At 43.3% G+C, this 18,815-nt stretch overlaps 1 protein-coding gene across 1 annotated transcript in view; it reads left to right on the top strand.

Annotated features, from left to right (window-relative positions):
* Positions 1 to 18,815, top strand: part of XRCC4 (X-ray repair cross complementing 4) — a 340,917-nt gene that overhangs the window by 78,568 nt on the left and 243,534 nt on the right. The window contains exon 3 of the mRNA XM_083151842.1: positions 4,205 to 4,395. Coding sequence (XP_083007968.1) covers positions 4,205 to 4,395 — 191 coding nt within the window. The remainder of the gene's footprint in view (positions 1 to 4,204; positions 4,396 to 18,815) is intronic.

The raw sequence follows: 18,815 nt of genomic DNA, 5'->3' as shown, positions 1-18,815 counted from the left end.
CTGCCCTGTGCCCTCAGTGACCCCCCGCTCAGCTGGCACTGGTGATGTATATGTGTATAAACACTGCGGCACTCGGGACTTTGACAAAGAAAACAACAGATAGCTGAGCTACTGTGATGTTTCAACCTTTATTAGGCTTTTTTCAAAACTATTATGGAGAACTAAAATTTGGAGGATACACTAGTGAAAGAACAAGAACTTCCCCCTAGTGCTGATGCTGCTGCCACTAGTCATGATTACATACTATAGAACATGAAATGCCATCAATGTCATCTGCCAAGGCCAATGCCCAATGTCATCGTAGAGGGCATGTAAAATCCAAAATTCAGTAACTTGAAGAAAAAATAAATGTAAATCGTTTGAAGAGAAACGTAAGCTTGCCAATATGCCATTTACGACACGGAGTGGCAAGGAACGGCTAAGGCCTTGGACTATGTTCATCTTGACTAGTGGTCCAGCTTCACACAATGATCTAAGCCCTCCTCCTCCCCCCTTTAGAAAATTAAAGAGAGTTACAGTAAGCTGTCATCAAATACACTGCAAACAACTGTGCCTTCTAAAGACATGGTATCACAAATCCCCAATGAGGGTGTTGGTGGTTGTGATGCCTGACCTTCTCATCACTGTATGGTAAGAGGTGGTTCCTTCCACCATTTGCACGCACTCTACATATGCTGGAAGGAGTACCCACAGTGCAGTTCCTGATATTGATATTGAAGGTGTCACTGTTGAAGTACACCAGCAGGAGGATATTGATGTAGCTGAAGCTGAGGAGGAAGTTGACAAGGAGGATGCTGATGGTGATGTGGTTTACTTAAATGAGGCACCCGGCGAGACAGTTGTTGTCCATGAGATGCAAAAGGCTATGCCTGAGAAGAAGACCAAAAATTTCACCTCTTTGGTCTGGAATTATTTTTATCCAGATCCAGACAGCAATTGTCTTGCCATATGTAGCTTACTGTATGTTAAGCTGCAATAAGCAGAGGTATGGCTGTTGGCCACCTAGGGACATCCTCGCTTACACATCACCAGAAGTTTGTTCATAATTCACTATTTAGTTCAGAAACTGTGGCCAGAACCATACGCAGTCCAGGGACACCTAAATCCCTTGATCCTGTTGTATCCAAGTGCCTGAAAACCACACCAGCAAGTCACTCCTCGTCAATTTCCTCCTCGATCAGATCGGAGGTAGTCCTGCAGGCCATGTCACTTCTCATCAATTTCCTCCTCGATCCAGATCGGAGGTAGTTCCGCAGGCCATGTCACAACCAGCCTGACTCCTCTTCTATCCAGGATTCCTCTGGAGCATCCTACTGTTGCTGCTGGGAGTCGTTAATCATCCCCGAGGGGAAGTGGGAACACCGCTGCAACTTTCACTAAGCAATTGACTGTCCAACAGTTTGCGATGAAGATGAAGTACGACAGCAGTCAACCTTTCTCAAAGCAGATGACTGCAGCCTTGACATCTATGTTGGTGTTAGACATGCGTCTGGTATCTGCCATCAGTGGAGTGGGATTTAGATGCTTGATGTAGGCATTGTGTCCCCGGTACCAAATCCATCTAGATGCCACTTCACTAGGCAGGCGATAACCAGGATGTACAGAGATGTCCGAAAAAGTGTCCTTAGTTCCCTGAAAAACGCAGTTGTACCCACTGTCCATTTAACCAGGGACATGTGGACAAGTGGTACAGGGCAAACTAAGGACTATATGACTGTGACAGCCCACTGGGTAGAAGCATCACCTTCCGCAGCAGCAGCAGCACCAGTAGCAGCATCTCCAAATTACCAGCTCGTTCCAAGGCAGGCAATGCTGTGTATCACTGGTTTCACTAAGAGGCACAACACTGACAACCTCTTGGAGAAACTGAGGGAAATCATTGCACAGTGGCTTACCCCACTTAGACTCTCCTGGGGATTTGTGGTATCAGACAACACCAGTAACATTGTGCGGGCATTACATATGGGCATTTTCCAACATGTGCCGTGTTTTGCCCACACAACAAATTTTCTTAAAAGTGACAGGGGCATGCAGGAGATGCTTGCGGTGGCCCTCACTTTCACCATTCTGCTACTGCCTGCCAAAGACTGGAGCACCAACAATCCTTCCTGAACCTGTCCTGCCACCACCTCAAACAAGAGGTTAAGATTCGGTGGAACTCCACCCTCTATATGCTGCAGAGGATGGAGGAGAAGCAAAAGGCCATTCAAGCCTACACAGCCACGTATTACATAGGCAAAGGAGGGAGGATGCACCTGACTCAATCACAGTGGAGGCTGATTTCCATGTTGTTCAAGTTTCTTCAGCCATTTGAACTTGCCACATGTGACGTCAGTTCCGACACTGGCAGCTTGAATCAAGTCACTCCCCTGAGCAGCTGGAGAAAGTGAAGGAGGAGCTAAAGCATGGGGATTCGTGCCACTCTTAGATGGGCCACATGTTTGTGCTGCCCACTGGTGTCGCTTAGCATAGTCATCCAGCTACCTCAGTGCAGCCTAAAACCAACATTGTGAGGTATGAGGTATTCAGGATAGACTGGAAATGAGAATTAATGTTATTGAGGTTAATAATAGTGTAGGAATAAACACCCCCCCCCCCCTCCCCCCAATTTCTGCAATTTTTATGTTTTTAAAAAAATAATAATAATACAGATCCGAAACACGAAAGGGTGGTGTTTTGGAACAGATCCAGATCCAAAACACGTCCGGAGATAGAGACCTAAAACACAGAACACTAAAAGTGGGCAGTGCTCATGCCTTGTAAATAAGAGCTCCGGTACTTTAATCAGTATTCATTGTTATGTCATTACCACATTTGCATATTATTTATTATATTAGACTTTATCTGGTTTAAATAGCATTTTATTTACATCATTTGAAAATAAGAAAAATACAGGTAGACCATTTTAGAAACAGTGGGTAACTATAAAGGCCGTGGTAGAATTTTTTTTTTTTTATATATATTTGTGTAGGGGTTGAGGAACCAAAAGTATATCACGTGTCATGGCAAAACCATTAGTAATGCCAAGTTTACTATTCACTTTATGCCAAGAAATGCCAAGTTTACTATTGTCGGTATTCTCTGTGTGTAAATGAAAAGTATAATGTTTGAATAGTGATATAATGTGGTATAATGTTTTAATTGAGACATTTCGAAATGAAAGATTTCAGCTATCCACAGTTTCTTAATGCCACTGCTTTTTGGACTCTAAGAGGGGAACGATAAAGCGCGCAAACACTGAACAATATCGTTAACTGATGTCACCCACTGCTATCATGCTTCGTTGACGATATTGGATATGCGACACAGACCGTGTTAACCATGCGCAAGAGCACACCTCGTTAATGATATTTAGCATACACACTAAGGGATTTTTTAAAGGATATCGCTCAGACGTGGGTGGCGTGTCTCAGGTCCCAGGGAAAGTCCCAGTGATTTTTCCTAAAATTAATTTTGAAGGGCAACACATTTTAACAACAGTTTAACAACTAGTCCAATATCATCCATAAATTAATAATGTTTGCAATTCACCATGTACTGTACAAACCAGTAGACGTAAGTATGAGCACCGTGTAAATACTACTGTGGTCCTTGGTAACATTATCTTTTACTTTACAGTAAATTGTATATTGGTACATTTTCCAACATGTATTTAAGCATTAATGTTCCAATTCATCACAGCAATCCTTTTGAACCAACCATATAAGTATAGTTCTCTTTCACATAGCTTCTAACGCTTGTTTTAGTATAAATACAGAGAAGAGATTTTATAGAATAATAGAAGGATATGGGAGAGGAATCATTTGCAATAACATAATATAAAGCTGTATTCTCTGTGCTTTATGCTGCAGTTTGCCAGTATTTACGTTACGGAGATGCAAGCCATCTGAGCAGCGGAAGTATGACGCAAGTTAACCTACATGGTAGAAGAGTCACCGCTCTTGTTTTCTTTCCTGTCTATGAATCTTATTGCTGTAATCAACGTTAAAGTGATTTCAGAGCACCTACAAAAAAAAAAGCCTTGTTCTGTGAGCTAGCATTATACAAACGAATATGAAATTGATGCAGCATGCAAAGGACCAATGGAAAAGAACCAAAAATGAGGGTTATTCACAATGTTCCAAGATCACAGAATAATGGATTGCCAATTTGCTCACATCTGGAACTCTTACCTCTTGAATGTTCTTTTTGTCTTTTCAAAAAGCGTCGGAGGAAGATGTGTCCAGGGAAGCAGCGGATATGGAGATGGAGCGGCCAAAATATGTTGAAGAGTTAAAGAAGGCCCTGATTACTGCGGCACAGCCGGCTAACAAGTACAGCTTTGATCTTGTAAGAGATGGAGACGCCCCCGAATTGTATTGCTTTACGTATGAGAAAAAATTAAAAGATGTTTCGGTAAGTAAAACATTCAGTAGTAATAGTAGTATGGTCCAAAAATGGGACTTAGATTATGGGACCATACAGGCTGGAGCAGAAGTAGACATATGTGGCCCATGCCTAACCTCATCTCTATGGGGTCTATTTCTGACCGCCACCTCACCTTTACCCTGGCCACTTCTCACTCTTGCCTCCTCTGGCACTCACTCTCTCACCTGGTCAAGAGGTCTACTAATCTCCCTAGCTTTAATTGTGTCCTAAATATGCACCCTTTTTATTAATGCTTTACAGTCCACCAATAACTCACCAGCCTTATCCTCTACCCCTCCACCGTGTATCCTTCCCACCGCCCCTTAACTCTTCACCCTTCCCCTTAGTAAGTAAGCTCTCCCTGGCAGGGCCTTATTTCCTTGTTCTGCTCCTAGCACTATCTTTGTCACCAGTGCTCTGCTCCAATGGTGCAACTTGTGGGTTGTGGTCCCAGGTGCAAAAAATATAATTTGGGAACCCGTCCTTTACCCCAACCCGAGTTGAAAATACGCAACACGGCAGTGGGTGACAGGGATAGGCCTAGGGAGGCAGATTGTGACAGATAAAAAACTTAGTCCTCAGGGGCCCCTGTGCACTGCACCGACTGCACCAATGGTAATTCCACCTTTGCTCTGCTCCCTCCATCTGTTAGTCACCCATATGTTGGGTACAGGGTGTCTCACCAGTGTATTCTTCTTCAGTCTACAGCGAGTTGCGGTACTTTTACCTGTTACTTGTCCTACACAGTCTGTGGTGTTATAGTAATGTTTTGTACCTATGCTATGGTTAGCTGTTGTGTATTGTACTTATACTCTGCTATTCTGTTATACTGTGGTGCCTTGTAAACAAAATATGATAATAATATTATGTAGTTGAATGGTTGCTGGAAAGCCAGAGGCCGCCTCTTTCTATCACATGGCTTTTCTAATCCGATTTTATGCCATAGCTTTTTGGTTTGGTATTTATTCAAAGAATATGTACAGTCCAAATTGGTGAGGCAAGCGGTAACAAAATTAATGATTCCTTTAATTAGTCAATAGAACAAGGCACAGAAATGTACAACCAGTTCAGAATTTCCATCTGTATCAATTGCTGGAAGGAATTACCTCGTCGTCAGATGTAACGCCGATTCCAAGATTAGTCACAACTGGGGGTGTTTTGGATATTGTCCCTGTTGTGTTGTAATCAGAACGAATTCTACCAAGTATAATCACCAATCTGAAGTAGCATTATTTCTTGTAGCACTTTGGTTGCTTTGTGTTATAGTTACATATGAAGTCGTTTATTGCAGAGATTGGTGCACCATGGCAGGAAATTTGTTTCTTTGCAATTAACGTGAATATAAACCCAGAGTGAAAGCAGAGAGACTGGCGCTGAGTTGTACAAATAAACTGTAAAAAAAACACACAACCACCCCCCCCCCCCCAACTTCAATAATATGTTCCGCTGCTGATTCTTAAATGAGGAAAATGTCTTAATCCTCAAATAAGTAATATCAGAAAGTGGGAAGAAAGCAGCGCTGAGTTACATACAAATAAATAAATTCATTAGTGACCTGGCCTCACATAACAACCCACCATTTATTACATAATATATCACAAAAGTATTCCAGCAAAACGGGTAGGGATCATTAGGTCACCACAATGTTGATCGACAGTCATTAGGTCAACACCATTAGGTCGACATGGAGAAAGGTTGACACGCATGAGGGTCAGCATGACTGTAGGTCAAGATGGGTTAGGTCCACAGGGTCATTAGGTCTACATGGGTTAGTTCAACAGTCAAAATGTCAACATGGGTTTTTTTAAAAAATACAAAATTTGTCCCGAATATCGACCCAGTCGACATGGTCACTGAAACTTAGCACCGCGTCCCCTCGTATGGCTTGTTGCACTCGGCACACTATTTTATTCTCCCACCACACCTTAGTGGATAGTAGGGCATAAAATACAGTCTGTCGGCACATGTTGACTCAAACAAAATGTGAAAAACCCCATGTCGACATTTTGACTGTCGACCTAACCCATGTCCACTTAAATGCATGTTGACCTAATGACTGTTGACCAACATGCTGGTGACCCAATGACCATATCCCAGCAAAAACTGGAGGTATAATACTGTAGATCCATTTTTTATTATTCCACAACCCTAAGGAACTTTGCACTTGTATTATTAGTAGACATAGAAATTGTCCAACAGTGCCATCCCTATACTGAGAATACTGACAGGCTTCCCATAAGTACCCTAACGTGCTCTACGTGATGCCTAGCCCCGGCTGCGTTTTCTTTTCCTCACACTGTAAATTATCTGCTAAAGCAGTTTAACCTATAAAATCCAGGGAAAGTGTCTAGAGCTATGGGTTAATGTGTTTGGCCCATGCGTGCTAAAGGCACTTACTGCCTGAATTACGATGCCTCGCAATTGTGCAAGTTCGTCCCCTTCCCAATGTATTGGGGATTGCACATGCGCTATTATGCACATGTGTAGCCACCTTTGTGAATGGCTTCGGCGACTTGCAAAGTTGCCGAGCTTTTCGCAATCATCGGGGTGGGCTAGGGGCGGACAGCGGGCAGGCGCATGTGTGTCCACAAAAACGGTGGGTGCGCCCAGAAAAACGCTAGACATCCCCATGCGAAAGCAGGTGTGCCGATGCCTGTCCCGTTCTCAGTCGCATGCCGCAAATAGTGGTCAGTCAAGACTGACTTTTATTTGCGAACAGGGGATAAAAATCATTTGATGGTCGTCAACTTCGCTGCATAGCGAGCTTTACTGTATTAGGGCCTTAATTCGGATAATGGGGTATCACGGATGGTGTAATAGTTAGCATTACCGCCTCACAGCGCTGAGGTCATGGGTTTGATACCTAACATGGCTCTAACTGTGCGGAATTTCTATATTCTCCCTGTGCTTGCGTGGGTTTCCTATGGGGTACTTTGGTTTCCTCCCACAATCCAAAAATATACTGTTAGGCTAATTGGCTCCCAACAAATTAACCTTAGAATGTCTGTGTGTGTGTGTGCGTGTACATGTGGTAGGGGATATAGATTGTAAGCTCCACTGGGGCAGGGACTGATGTGAATGTTCAAATATTCTCTGTAAAGCGCTGCGGAATATGTGTGCGCTATATAAGAAACTGTTAATAAATAAATAAATATCTGCTCAGTCTTAAACAAAAATTTACATTAATTAACTGACCAATTGAATATGGCCCTATGAAGCTTAGATTGCCTTCTAGTTGCGCCATGTCTTAGCATGATTCGGTAGCGCTGTGCATCTTTGCATGTGACTTTTTCTATTACAATGCATCTTATTGTGAAACTTGGTGACTAGGATGCTTTTGCTGATTAAAATGTCATGCAGCATTCTTATATTCTGTGTGCGGCCGCTGCTGTCGCTGCATATGAAATGCTACGTCAGTGTTTTCCATTAAAAAGTATGCCTATACAGACGCGATCACACACCGAATATAGGCATGATGCATATCATTTTTATCAGCAGAAGTGGTGTGTGCATACTATGAGCACTGGTTCGCAATAAGGCAATTTACAGCGGACAAAGTTGCACACAAAGACAAGTCACACTGAGCTCACATGTTGTGTTACACCAGTTTACCACTATACAGTCATCCCCTACTTTCTGTATAGTGGGATCTGCAACATACTGTTCTTACTAAGTGTATTTAATGTAAAAATATAGTAATCTGCCATATACTAATAGAAAATAATATTCAACAATTATGATTATTAATCTCAGACAACTACAGTATGTAGTAACGCATAGTTCCGCCATTTGTTTGTATAGCAACAGTAACACAACCGAGCATTGTCTACACAATGGGGCAGATGTATTAAGCCTGGCGAAGAGATAAACTGGAGATAAAGTGGAAGGAGATAACTCTCCAGCCAATTAGCTCCCAATTGTCATATTTCAAACACAGCTGATTGGCTGGTGCGTTATCTCCTTTCACTTTATCTCCAGTTTATCTCTTCCCCAGGCTTAATACATCTGCCCCAATGGGCCTTATTCTGGTTCACTCCTTCTGGTAAATTCCTTCTTAGATGGACAAAACCATGTGCACTGCAGGTGGGCCAGATGTAAAATGTGCAGAGAGAATTAGATTTGGGTGAGATATTTTGTTTCTGTGCAGGGTAAATACTGGCTGCTTTATTTATACTGTACACTGCAATATAGATCTCACTTTGACGTAAAAACCCACCCAAATCTAATTCTCTCTGCACAAGTAACATCTGCCCCACCTGCAGTGCCCATGGTTTTGTCCATCTAAGAAGAAATATGCCAGAAGGAGTGAACCAGAATAAGGCCCAATATCTCTGAAGTACTGTGTAGATAGCGTGCACCATGTGTCCTGAATAATGGTCCACTCTTCCTTAATATTTGCCAGTGGTGGAACCCTGGCATTGATGGCACGATAACATGCATTTCACATGTCGTCTTTTGTGTTCAAATCTGGCAAACGAGGGGGTCAGCTCATGATGAAGATGTCAAGCCCAGAAGAATGCTCCTCCTGCCATAATCATATAGCTACATGCCTCTGGGGGGTGCATTGTCTTGAGAAATGCATGACATGAATGGACCAAATGATCTGTCAGGAAGGTTAGGAAGCTTCTGCCAATCAGTGATGTCTGCAGATGCATTAGTTGTCCTTTTATGTGCCAGCTGAAAACGACCCACGCCATAACTGCGCTGCCGCATACCTCCCAACTTTAGAAGTTGGGAGGTCGGGACGTTCGCGCGGAAAGGGGTGTGGCCTCAAGAAAAGGGGCGTGGTCTCACGAGGTGACGCAAACTCCGGCCACGCCCCGTTTTCGCCGCTCGTCGGCGCTGAATAGACGCTGTGCGCATGCGCACAGCATCTATTCTTGGCAAGCTGGGGGGCTCCCAACTGTCCCCCCCCACGCGGGACAATGGCGGCCCCGGGCGGGACGCGGGAACGTCCCCGAATATCGGGACATTCTCGCGGTAAGTGTGACAGTTGGGAGGTATGCTGCCGGCTGCTATACCATTTCAGAGCCCCTGTCCCTGCTTATGCAGGGACATACATGTGACCAAAGGGTTTGCCTACTGCAATGTGATCCTGGGTGGTAGATCCTGCCCAGATCGCAATGCATAGGCAATAATTTAGTAAATAGGCCCCTTTGTGACCGTTGTTTACAGAGATATCATCCTATATGAAGTACTTAAGTTATGGAAGAGTTCCTGTACTGAGAGGGTCTGGTAGATCTACAGTGTCTATACTGTAGTTATATCCCAAAAGGTTGATATGCAATAGGTTGACACGGCCAAAAGGACGACATGAAAAATTGGACACATGACAAGGTCGACATGAGTTTTTTTCATAACTTTTTTCTTGACCCGACTATACATTTGGCTTAGAGGGACAATATAATAGTGTTCCTAGCATATCGAGACACCGCACCCGAAGCATGGTGAGCGTAAGCGTTACAATAATTGTGGGTCCATGTCAACAATTGTCGACATTGTCACCAAAATTATTTGAGAAAACCAACTCAAACTTTTCATGCGTCTACCTTTTTCTTGTCAACCATTTGACCTGGTTGACCTTGCCTATGTCCACATTTTCCATATCGACCTTTTGACTATGTTGACCTTGACCCTTTCGACCTTGCCCGCATCCACATTTCCCATGTCGACCTCTTGACCCTGTCGACTTATTGCATGTGCAGACCGGGAGCCAGATAGCCAGATTTATCTTCTAATACCTTCAGTCCCATATTGCACAACATGGTCTGGATGCCCAATGATTTGGTTCCATCTTTTCTCCGCACCGAGAGGTCATACAAGGAGAACAACGAATTCATGTTTGTGAACATCATATTTCCCATAAATGACTGACGCTGTTGTACATCTTGATTGCATGTCACAAATGAACATGTAACTGAACGATCCCGAAACGCATCCCTTTCTGGTTATTTTCCCTAGAACATTTCTTTGTTCACATGAATTACAATATAAATAATCCACAGGAAATGGATGTACGGTATTTTCTTATTGTCTATATTTGTTTACTTGCTACATCAGAAAACAAAGAAATCCAGCATGGGGTTCTGCTTATGGTTTAACATATGTTTCCCATGAAGATGTTCTTATTCATGCGCTTGCACTTCAGATGCGTAGAAGGATGATGGTTTAGTAACCTATATATATCATCTGTAAGAAAATGAAAGATCTGTGGGCTTAATATTAATTCTGACATTATAGAGCTCTCCGGATTAACAACTGTCTCTTTTTCCACCACTTGAGTAACACTGAAATATAGAACTCTTCGAAACCGTTTCAGTTTGTTTGCTTTGTAGTTTGGTAAGAATTCAGATGAACCCTTTTCGGATGTACTGTCTTCTATCATGCTTTGTTATGACCATACTACAGCATTTGAAGCCACTATACAGATACATATCTTGTACTGCAGCTTCGGGTGCAATGTGCGTAAGACAGTAGCAGCTACGATATGTGCAAGCGTAAGTGTACATCTGTGGCACAACATTCTGAACCTCTGGGTATTTTTTAGATGCTCTCTCATCTGGTTACATGCGCTACCCTGCAACAGGTAGCCTTAGTTGTTAACATTCATACAGAAAAGCGTCTCTCTTCTATTTTCTGCCCTGGAAGGCTATGAGGCATTCTCTCATCCATCGTATAATGCCCCTGTGGCAAAGATTGGAAAGCAGAAATTGATAACTACCGATTACAGGACACATATTTTTTTCACTGGCATACACTGATAACACGCACCAGCATACTGTATGCAGACAGCTATTATATGCACCACAGTGCACTAACATTGCAGTTTTTGCCTATTATCAAGTATTGTGACTCTGCACTGAGGGGCAGATGTATTAATCCTGATGAAAAGATAAAGTGGAATGTGATAACGCACCGACCAGATATGGCCCCATAGTGCCAGATACACATATGCCCCCACAGTGCCAGGTATGCCCCCACAGTGCCCGAAATACATATGCCCCCACAGTGCCAGATTTACCACCAGCAGTGCAACTCACCATTGTTGTTGCTGCTGCTATCACCATCTGCTGCTGCTGTTGTTGGGGAAGGGGGGTTGAGGGGGAGAGCGCAGTACGCGTCTCTCCTGCCTTCACCCCCTGCTGTCTGTCTCTGCCGCTGACCCCACCAATGCTTCTGAGGAGACGAGAGGCTACTAGCGGATCGCATGCATCTCCTTACCTCACTGTGTCCACTGTCCATGTGACTGGGCCGTCGGCCAATCATACAGATGGGGCGCGCGTGCACAAGACGCTCACGCGCCCCCTGGGCAACAGAGCCTTCCTCCTGTCCCTGCCATCGCCCTCGCCGCCCCTAGCGCCCCCCTAACCCTGCCCGTCTCCCTGAATCGGAGACGGGCAGGGACGCGCAGCGTCCCCGCCGAAAGACTGGGACGCGCGTGCGTGTGAGTGAGTTGCGCTGCTCATTACGAGCCGATCCCTCAGCCTTGTGGTGTACTTACGGCTATAGCCAGCCAGACAGAATTGTAGGCGCTTGGATTCACTTAGTGTATCGGGTGTATTGACATAAGTAGGAGATAATAACAGGTGGTTGGTTGGTTGGAGTCCCCAAATTGGTGTATCAGGTCACAAACCCCTTCTCCGCATCCAATAGCTGGCAGTTTCATTCAGAAAGTGAATTGATGTGATTCTCAGATCAGTATTTTAAAGACCAATGGCCAATCATTTGTTCAATCAGGTACTTAATGGTTTGTTCCTTCTCAGCAGGTTTTAATGTATAGTGCAACCCTGAACACTTATAAAGTACATACAGTATATAAAGATTTCTATAAAACCACCTTCTATTGCATACAAAAAATATATAACAATACTGTACATACAAAATCACAAGAAATCATGGCATCCCCTAAAGCAACACTACAAGGAGTAAATACACTTTTGTTTATAAATAGACTATCAAGTATAAGTCAGTCTTTGCTAGAGAATCCTCAGTATCTTGAGCCCCCTAGCTCAATGGCTAAGCACACGAGTCTACACTGCAGCACGCAACCTTAGCACCAGATAAAGACCCACCATCTCCACATAACAATTTTTATTTTTTACTTTTTTTGTTATGGTAATTCAATTTAATAGAAGAGTTGTTAAGTATATAAATTAAATACATTTAAAATAAATGTTGACATTATTATATTTTATAATATAACCAAGAACTGCATCTGTAGAATCCCATAGAAAATAAGATTATGCCTTTATTTTCATTGTACATTAAGAACATTCCCCCCTAATCAGTTGAATTTTAAGGGTCTCCCCTTTTGTAAAAGGGGCCGCCTATAATTGTACTCACTGTATTCAGAATTAATCTATATATAAAAGGCTAACTGTCACATGCCACCGTGGCAGGACACGGCGGGTACGGTACTCACCCGTCCGTGTTCGCCATCGGCTGGCATGCATTCCGTGGGTGTCCAGGGGCCCGCGAGGCCGGGGACACCATCTTGGATCAGGGCAAACCAGTGATTGGCCAGGTTGTGGAGGTTTCCCATTCCACTGTTCAATGGGCCTATGGCAGCAACCCTCTTGCTATAAGGAGGGCCTGCTTAGGGCCTTCTGGGTCAGTGCAAAGTGTTCCTATGGTAGTTCACTTCCTGGAAGCCTCCTGACTATCATAGTGCCTAAGCTCACAGCCCTGTTTGTCTGGTTCTGCAGCACTCTTTCAATCTCCAGCATCCATTCTGTCTGACCGCTCGCCTAAAGCCTTCCTGGCCTTGTTGGACCCAGCAGCATTCCTCTATCTCCGGTAAAACCTTCCTTCTCCTCCCAGTGCCTCTCTCACCACCGTCTGTTTATATTTTTTCAAGTAAACCTCACAAGGACATTGCCATTATTTTTGTTACAGACTGTATCCACTTTCCTCCAGGTTCTCAAGCAAAGACTGCTCCTTTACGTTTATCGTTATTATTATTATTATTATTTATTTGTCAAAGAAGTATTTGACATATTTATGTTATCCCTATATGAGTTTTGTTTTTTTATTAAACCTGCACATTTCAAACCTCCATCTTCTGGTCCGTCCTTAGTCCTTGAAAACCACTTAACTCCATCAACATCACCAGTTGTGACAGCTAATTAATCCTTACCTTTTTGAGGTGAAGTACCACCAGTGACCACCCCACTCAATGGACCAAATTACTCCTTAACAGAAAGTGAAAGCAAAATGATCTGTTTCAAACTGGCTGGATATGGACAGAGTGAGCTTGGAGGTAGGAGCCGATAGGGACTAAGCCGTCATTTTGACAGGCTTTTAAACTAGTGAAGTATAAAGAAAATACAGGAGCCTGGCACCATAAAAGTGAGTGTCAGGAGGAGTATGTAGTAAATTTGCTGTAGACAGCTAGTGTTACAGGTATTGCCACTGTCACTATAATGCAAGATTAGAAATTAGAGTTTGGAATAGAATCGGTACTTGTTTCCTAGCACGGCCACAATCGCGGGCATCGCGGGTAATTTTTAATGGTCTGCGATGCGACCGACGCGATGCCCGCGATTTCCCATTGAAATGCATTGAAAAAGTCAAAATCGCGTCGGTCGCATCGTATGCGGCCAAAATAAGCATAAGATGGTACCGATGCCCGCGATTTCCCATAGGGAACAATGTCAAATGCCACAATTTACCCAAATCAACATAGGTAACAATGTTAAATGGGCCAGAGACTCCAAAAAACCCCCCTGACCAGTGAAATGGCCCCCCAAAAATAGTTAATGCCACCCCACGATCAACGTGAACCCGAAGCGTAGCGAGCCCGCGAGGGGCGGCGGTACGCGTCCTCCGACCTTTTCATACCCCCACTATCCACGTCGGCGTGGAGTTGAGAATAGATTAGTGTGGCGAGCGCACGCGGATACCTGTGAAGCCCGCGAAGGGACGCGTTTACCTGCTCGCTTCGGGCTCGGTGGCTCGCTGCGCTCGCCACACTAATCTATTCTCAACTCCACGCCGACGTGGATAGTGGGGGTATGAAAAGGTCGGAGGACGCGTACCGCCGCCCCTTGCGGGCTCGCTGCGCTCGCCACGCTTCGAGTTCACGTTGATCGTGGGGTGGCGTTAACTATTTTTGGGGGGCCATTTCACTGGTCAGGGGGGTTTTTTGGGGTCTCTGGCCCATTTAACATTGTTCCCTATGTTGATTTGGTTAAATTGAGGCATTTTACATTGTTCCCTATGGGAAATCGCAGGCATCGCGTCGGTCGCATCGATTTTTTAGCCCGCATGCGATGCGACCGACGCGATTTTTTTACCTGCGATGCCCCAGATCAAAATCATTGTGGCCTTGCTAGGAAACAAGTACCCTAGAATCTTTATTTACATTTCTGCCATTGTAGAAATGTTGTTGATAGTGCTGTTGCTATAACTGTGCATATAGAGGGTTAATGTTCTTCAGTTCGGTTCATCAAATATATTTGTTTCCTATTTACACACCAAAGCAATGTATATTTGCAAATATGCAAAAAGACATGTTCACAGCGTATTATAAATTACGTCCATATGTTTTTCTGCTCTTATCCTATAATGAAGAAAAGGCTCAGCATATAATTAGGGTGAGTTTGTTTTAAATAAGTGCATGTGCCATGAAGACAACTTTTATTAATTAACCTTTTTTTTTATGCAACAATTTCATATTATACCGCAATTACAGAGAATATTTAATCATCTGTCCCTACTCAGTAGAGCGTCCATTCTACAGTCAAAACCACATGCATACCATGTAACTAGTTGGCCTACGCCAGGCATGTCCAAACTGTTGTGAAACTACACATCCCAGCATGCCTTGCCATAATTTTACCATTCCCTGGTAGCAAAACTGTGGCAAGGCATGATGGGACTTTCACAATAGCTGGAGGGCCATAGTTTGGACATGCCTGGCCTATGCGTATTGCAAATAAATATCTTTACACATATCAGTCGTGTCACAGTTTGACTGAAAGGAAGCCAGCTTTTAGGGTGGAATTATGGGGTTTTCTGGATTTGTTTCTGGAAACAAAGGAGCTTTTGGTGTGGGTCTCTGGCGTCAGTGATGACCAATTCCAGCCTGTTTCCTTAGTAGATTAGTGGAAGCTCTAGATTTAAACTCTTCAATGTAACGGTTTTGGTGAATGGATCTGCGAATGCATCACTATTTACAAAGCATTCGCAATTTTGCAATAAGCGTTTAATCTTTCTTTCTGGGCGGTGACTTTTTGATTGCAGGCAACTGCTTTTTCTCTTATTCGCAATCCATGCTGAATGTGTCCCTGTATGTGTTGGTGTGTCTGAGGCAACCATTGCACCTGGATGAAAGCTATGCTAATATGAGGCATACTGTACATACAGGCATGTTACTAAGGTGGCTGTAGGTCTGGAGGGAAACAAATAGTGGCAACAGTAAGAACAATTCTAATATTTCTGCAGGCTGCCTACCATGAGTTCACGGGCTGCAATGTGTCAGCGTATAATTCTGTGGATTGTATATCTACACTGGTTTTATATACTGTAGGTTACAGAAATGTAAGATACTTTCTATGTGCAGTATTCCTGTCGCACCTATTTGCAGCAATGGTCCAATGTTTTTTGGCACCCTAGGCAAAACTACTCCTACAGCCACCCACACACCAATACAGACTTTCTAGAACCTCAGGTGAAAGTGTGGAGGTGGAGGCTTACAAAACTTCGACAAGGATTCCTCTCAGTCACCCTTCATTTTGGGATAGTCAGGTGCCCTCTAGATTTTGTAGCCCCTGGGATAATTTGCCTAATGAACACGGAAATGATGACATCAGAACTAATTGTTTATGCCACATAACTGACCCGAAAGAAAACAGGTAGGTGCAACTGACCGAGGGCCATATTTACCAAGCTTCAAAAAGTGATAAAATGCAGAGTTGTAAACAACCAGCCAATCAGCTCCTATCTGCCTGTTACAGGCTTGGTTTGAAAAATTACAGGTAGAAGCTCATAGGCTGGTTGTTTATTTCCACAACCAGAAAATTTGGGACCCATTGTTTTTCCAGGAGTCTTTGGGCCAGATTCTCTAAGCTTCAAAAGTTATAAAATGGAGAGTGATAAACAGAAAGCCAATCAGCTCCTACCTGCCATGTCACAGACTGTTTGAAAAATGTCAGACAGAGCTGATTGGCTGACTGTTTATCACTCTCCATTTTTATTAAAATACAGTAATAAAAAGAAAATACTTATGACACAGAATATGTGTCTTAGGTACAGTATATTCTTTGGGGAGTATTCAATGAGGTTTTTCAGGATGTGCAGTGAATTCTGTTTAGGATTCGCTGCACATTCGCAGGGTTCTGGAGGGCTGGAGCATTCGCTGTCAGGCCTGTTCAACGCCTCAGGGGCTTGCTGCCCCTAACGGCGATTTTTAACCGCTGCAGGTGGGTGGCAGCAGGCAGGGAGATGGAAGCCTCCCTACCTGTGCCAGAATGTGGGGGGGGGGGGGAGGGCTCCCAGGGACACAGGCAAAAAAAAAAACATTCAAAATTTTATATCAATCAATCAAAATAGCATGCCCCTTCACAGAATAAAATTACTAATTGTTTTACACCCAAAAAAAACCCCGAAACCCTTTAGTTTAAAAGATCACATTCCTGTTCACCTTAAAAAGATGTCGATTGCAAAACGGTGAAATCATGGCGAAAATCATGCTGAAAGCAGTTCTCCATCCTAGCATTGAATACATTCTCGGCGAATCCCAGTGAAAACACCATTGAAATACGCCAGCAAATTGCAGCGAGCATGAAACGGAGAACTGGCCGGCATTCACTGTTCGCTTTTGGCGAACAGTGAACATTGAATAGGGTGAATCAGATTTTCAGTGAAAAAGATTCACCGCAAGGAGTGAAAACAGCCCGATTCGCCGAAAAAAAAACGGTGAATCGGGAGCATAGAATACTGGCCTCTGTATTATTTTAAACAAAATTGCAGGGGGAAGCACTGCCTACCCTGCCTCACCTGACTGCACGTCCCTGGTAAAACTTTTATATTGTTTTTTTTTTCATAATCTTTTAGTGTTAGTATTCTCTTAGCTTTATACTGTATAATACAATAATTTCAACAAATTTCACTTTTTATTAAAAAAAATCCCATATCAGATACAGTATATGACACTTTTTTTTAATCATGTTTCTTCATCTTGCGTGAGAGTTCATTTATACAAAGCTTTGACGGCAGCTGTGCTGGGGCTTCAAAAATGCTTCCTTGCCAGATTTGTTGTGTCTGATTTTGTGATTTTTTTTTTTTCCCTTAAAAAAAAAAATACAGATTTTGGTATACTGATAATTACTGTTATTTTCCATAACTACGCTACCATCCTGTTATTATGAATTTTTTTTAGCTGCTGCAATAATATATATATATATATATATATATATATATATATATATATATATATATATATATACTGTATATTAGGAATTCTCAAGCTGGATATTAAAAAAAATAAAAGTGCATTATACTATAGCACGAAGGGTATGTATGTACGTAGTTACTATTTTGATGTGAACATTTTACAGTTAGGGTAAATTAGTTTACATGCATAATGCCGACATCTTGAACGTGTCTGCATTATGGAAGAGTCAACATTGCAAACCTTAATATTGTGACCCTGTTGCGTTGATAGTGGGGGTGGTACAGCCTCAAAAATGCCAGTTGGGGGCCATTGAACATGTTTAATACTAATTCCAATGCATTTGGATGCTTTTCAGTGCAAAGTCGTATGCGATCGCATACGATCAAATCGCATGCGATGCGATCGCATGCAATGCGATTGCATATGATTTTGTCAAAAACGGCCAAAATCGTTAAAAATCATATCGCATGCCACTATATATGGCATGCGATGGCATGCGATGGGAGCCCTGATACTCCACAAGTACCGATATTTGTATGCCCCATAGCAAATAAGGGCCCCTGTTTTACTACCCAATGGTAAAAAAATGTATATATCACATGTTACTTTGACGTATAAGGTAAGCCCCTTTTAGCTGTGGTCCCCATAGAAGCCCCACAGAAGCTGCACTCCTTGCACATATGGTTATACCCTTGCATTATAGGGCCCTTGTGACCTGGTGGGCCCCAGACAGGCACCTAGGTTGCCTTGTGGAATATCCACCTCAGGCCATATTAACATTCTAGTGTCGACATTCTGAAGATGACAGGAATGCCCGAACTGAGGGGACGATTCAGACACATTCATTTGGCTCCAAATTCGTCCCCAAAGAGTGAACGGGGAGTTTCACACTCGCCGAACCCTTCATTCTGGGAAGGGATGAGCGTGGGCAGCAGCAGCAGAGGAATTCCCAGCATTTTATGGGCATCCCAACAAAAACGCTGGGCGTTCCCAAGTGAACGCAGGCGTGGCG

The sequence above is a fragment of the Crinia signifera genome, chromosome 1, assembly GCF_055691185.1.
Source record: "Crinia signifera chromosome 1, ASM5569118v1, whole genome shotgun sequence".
NCBI classification, from domain to species: Eukaryota; Metazoa; Chordata; class Amphibia; order Anura; family Myobatrachidae; genus Crinia; species Crinia signifera.
The sequence above is the reverse complement of the archived record's forward strand: the minus strand, read 5'-3'. Positions and strand labels throughout refer to the sequence as shown.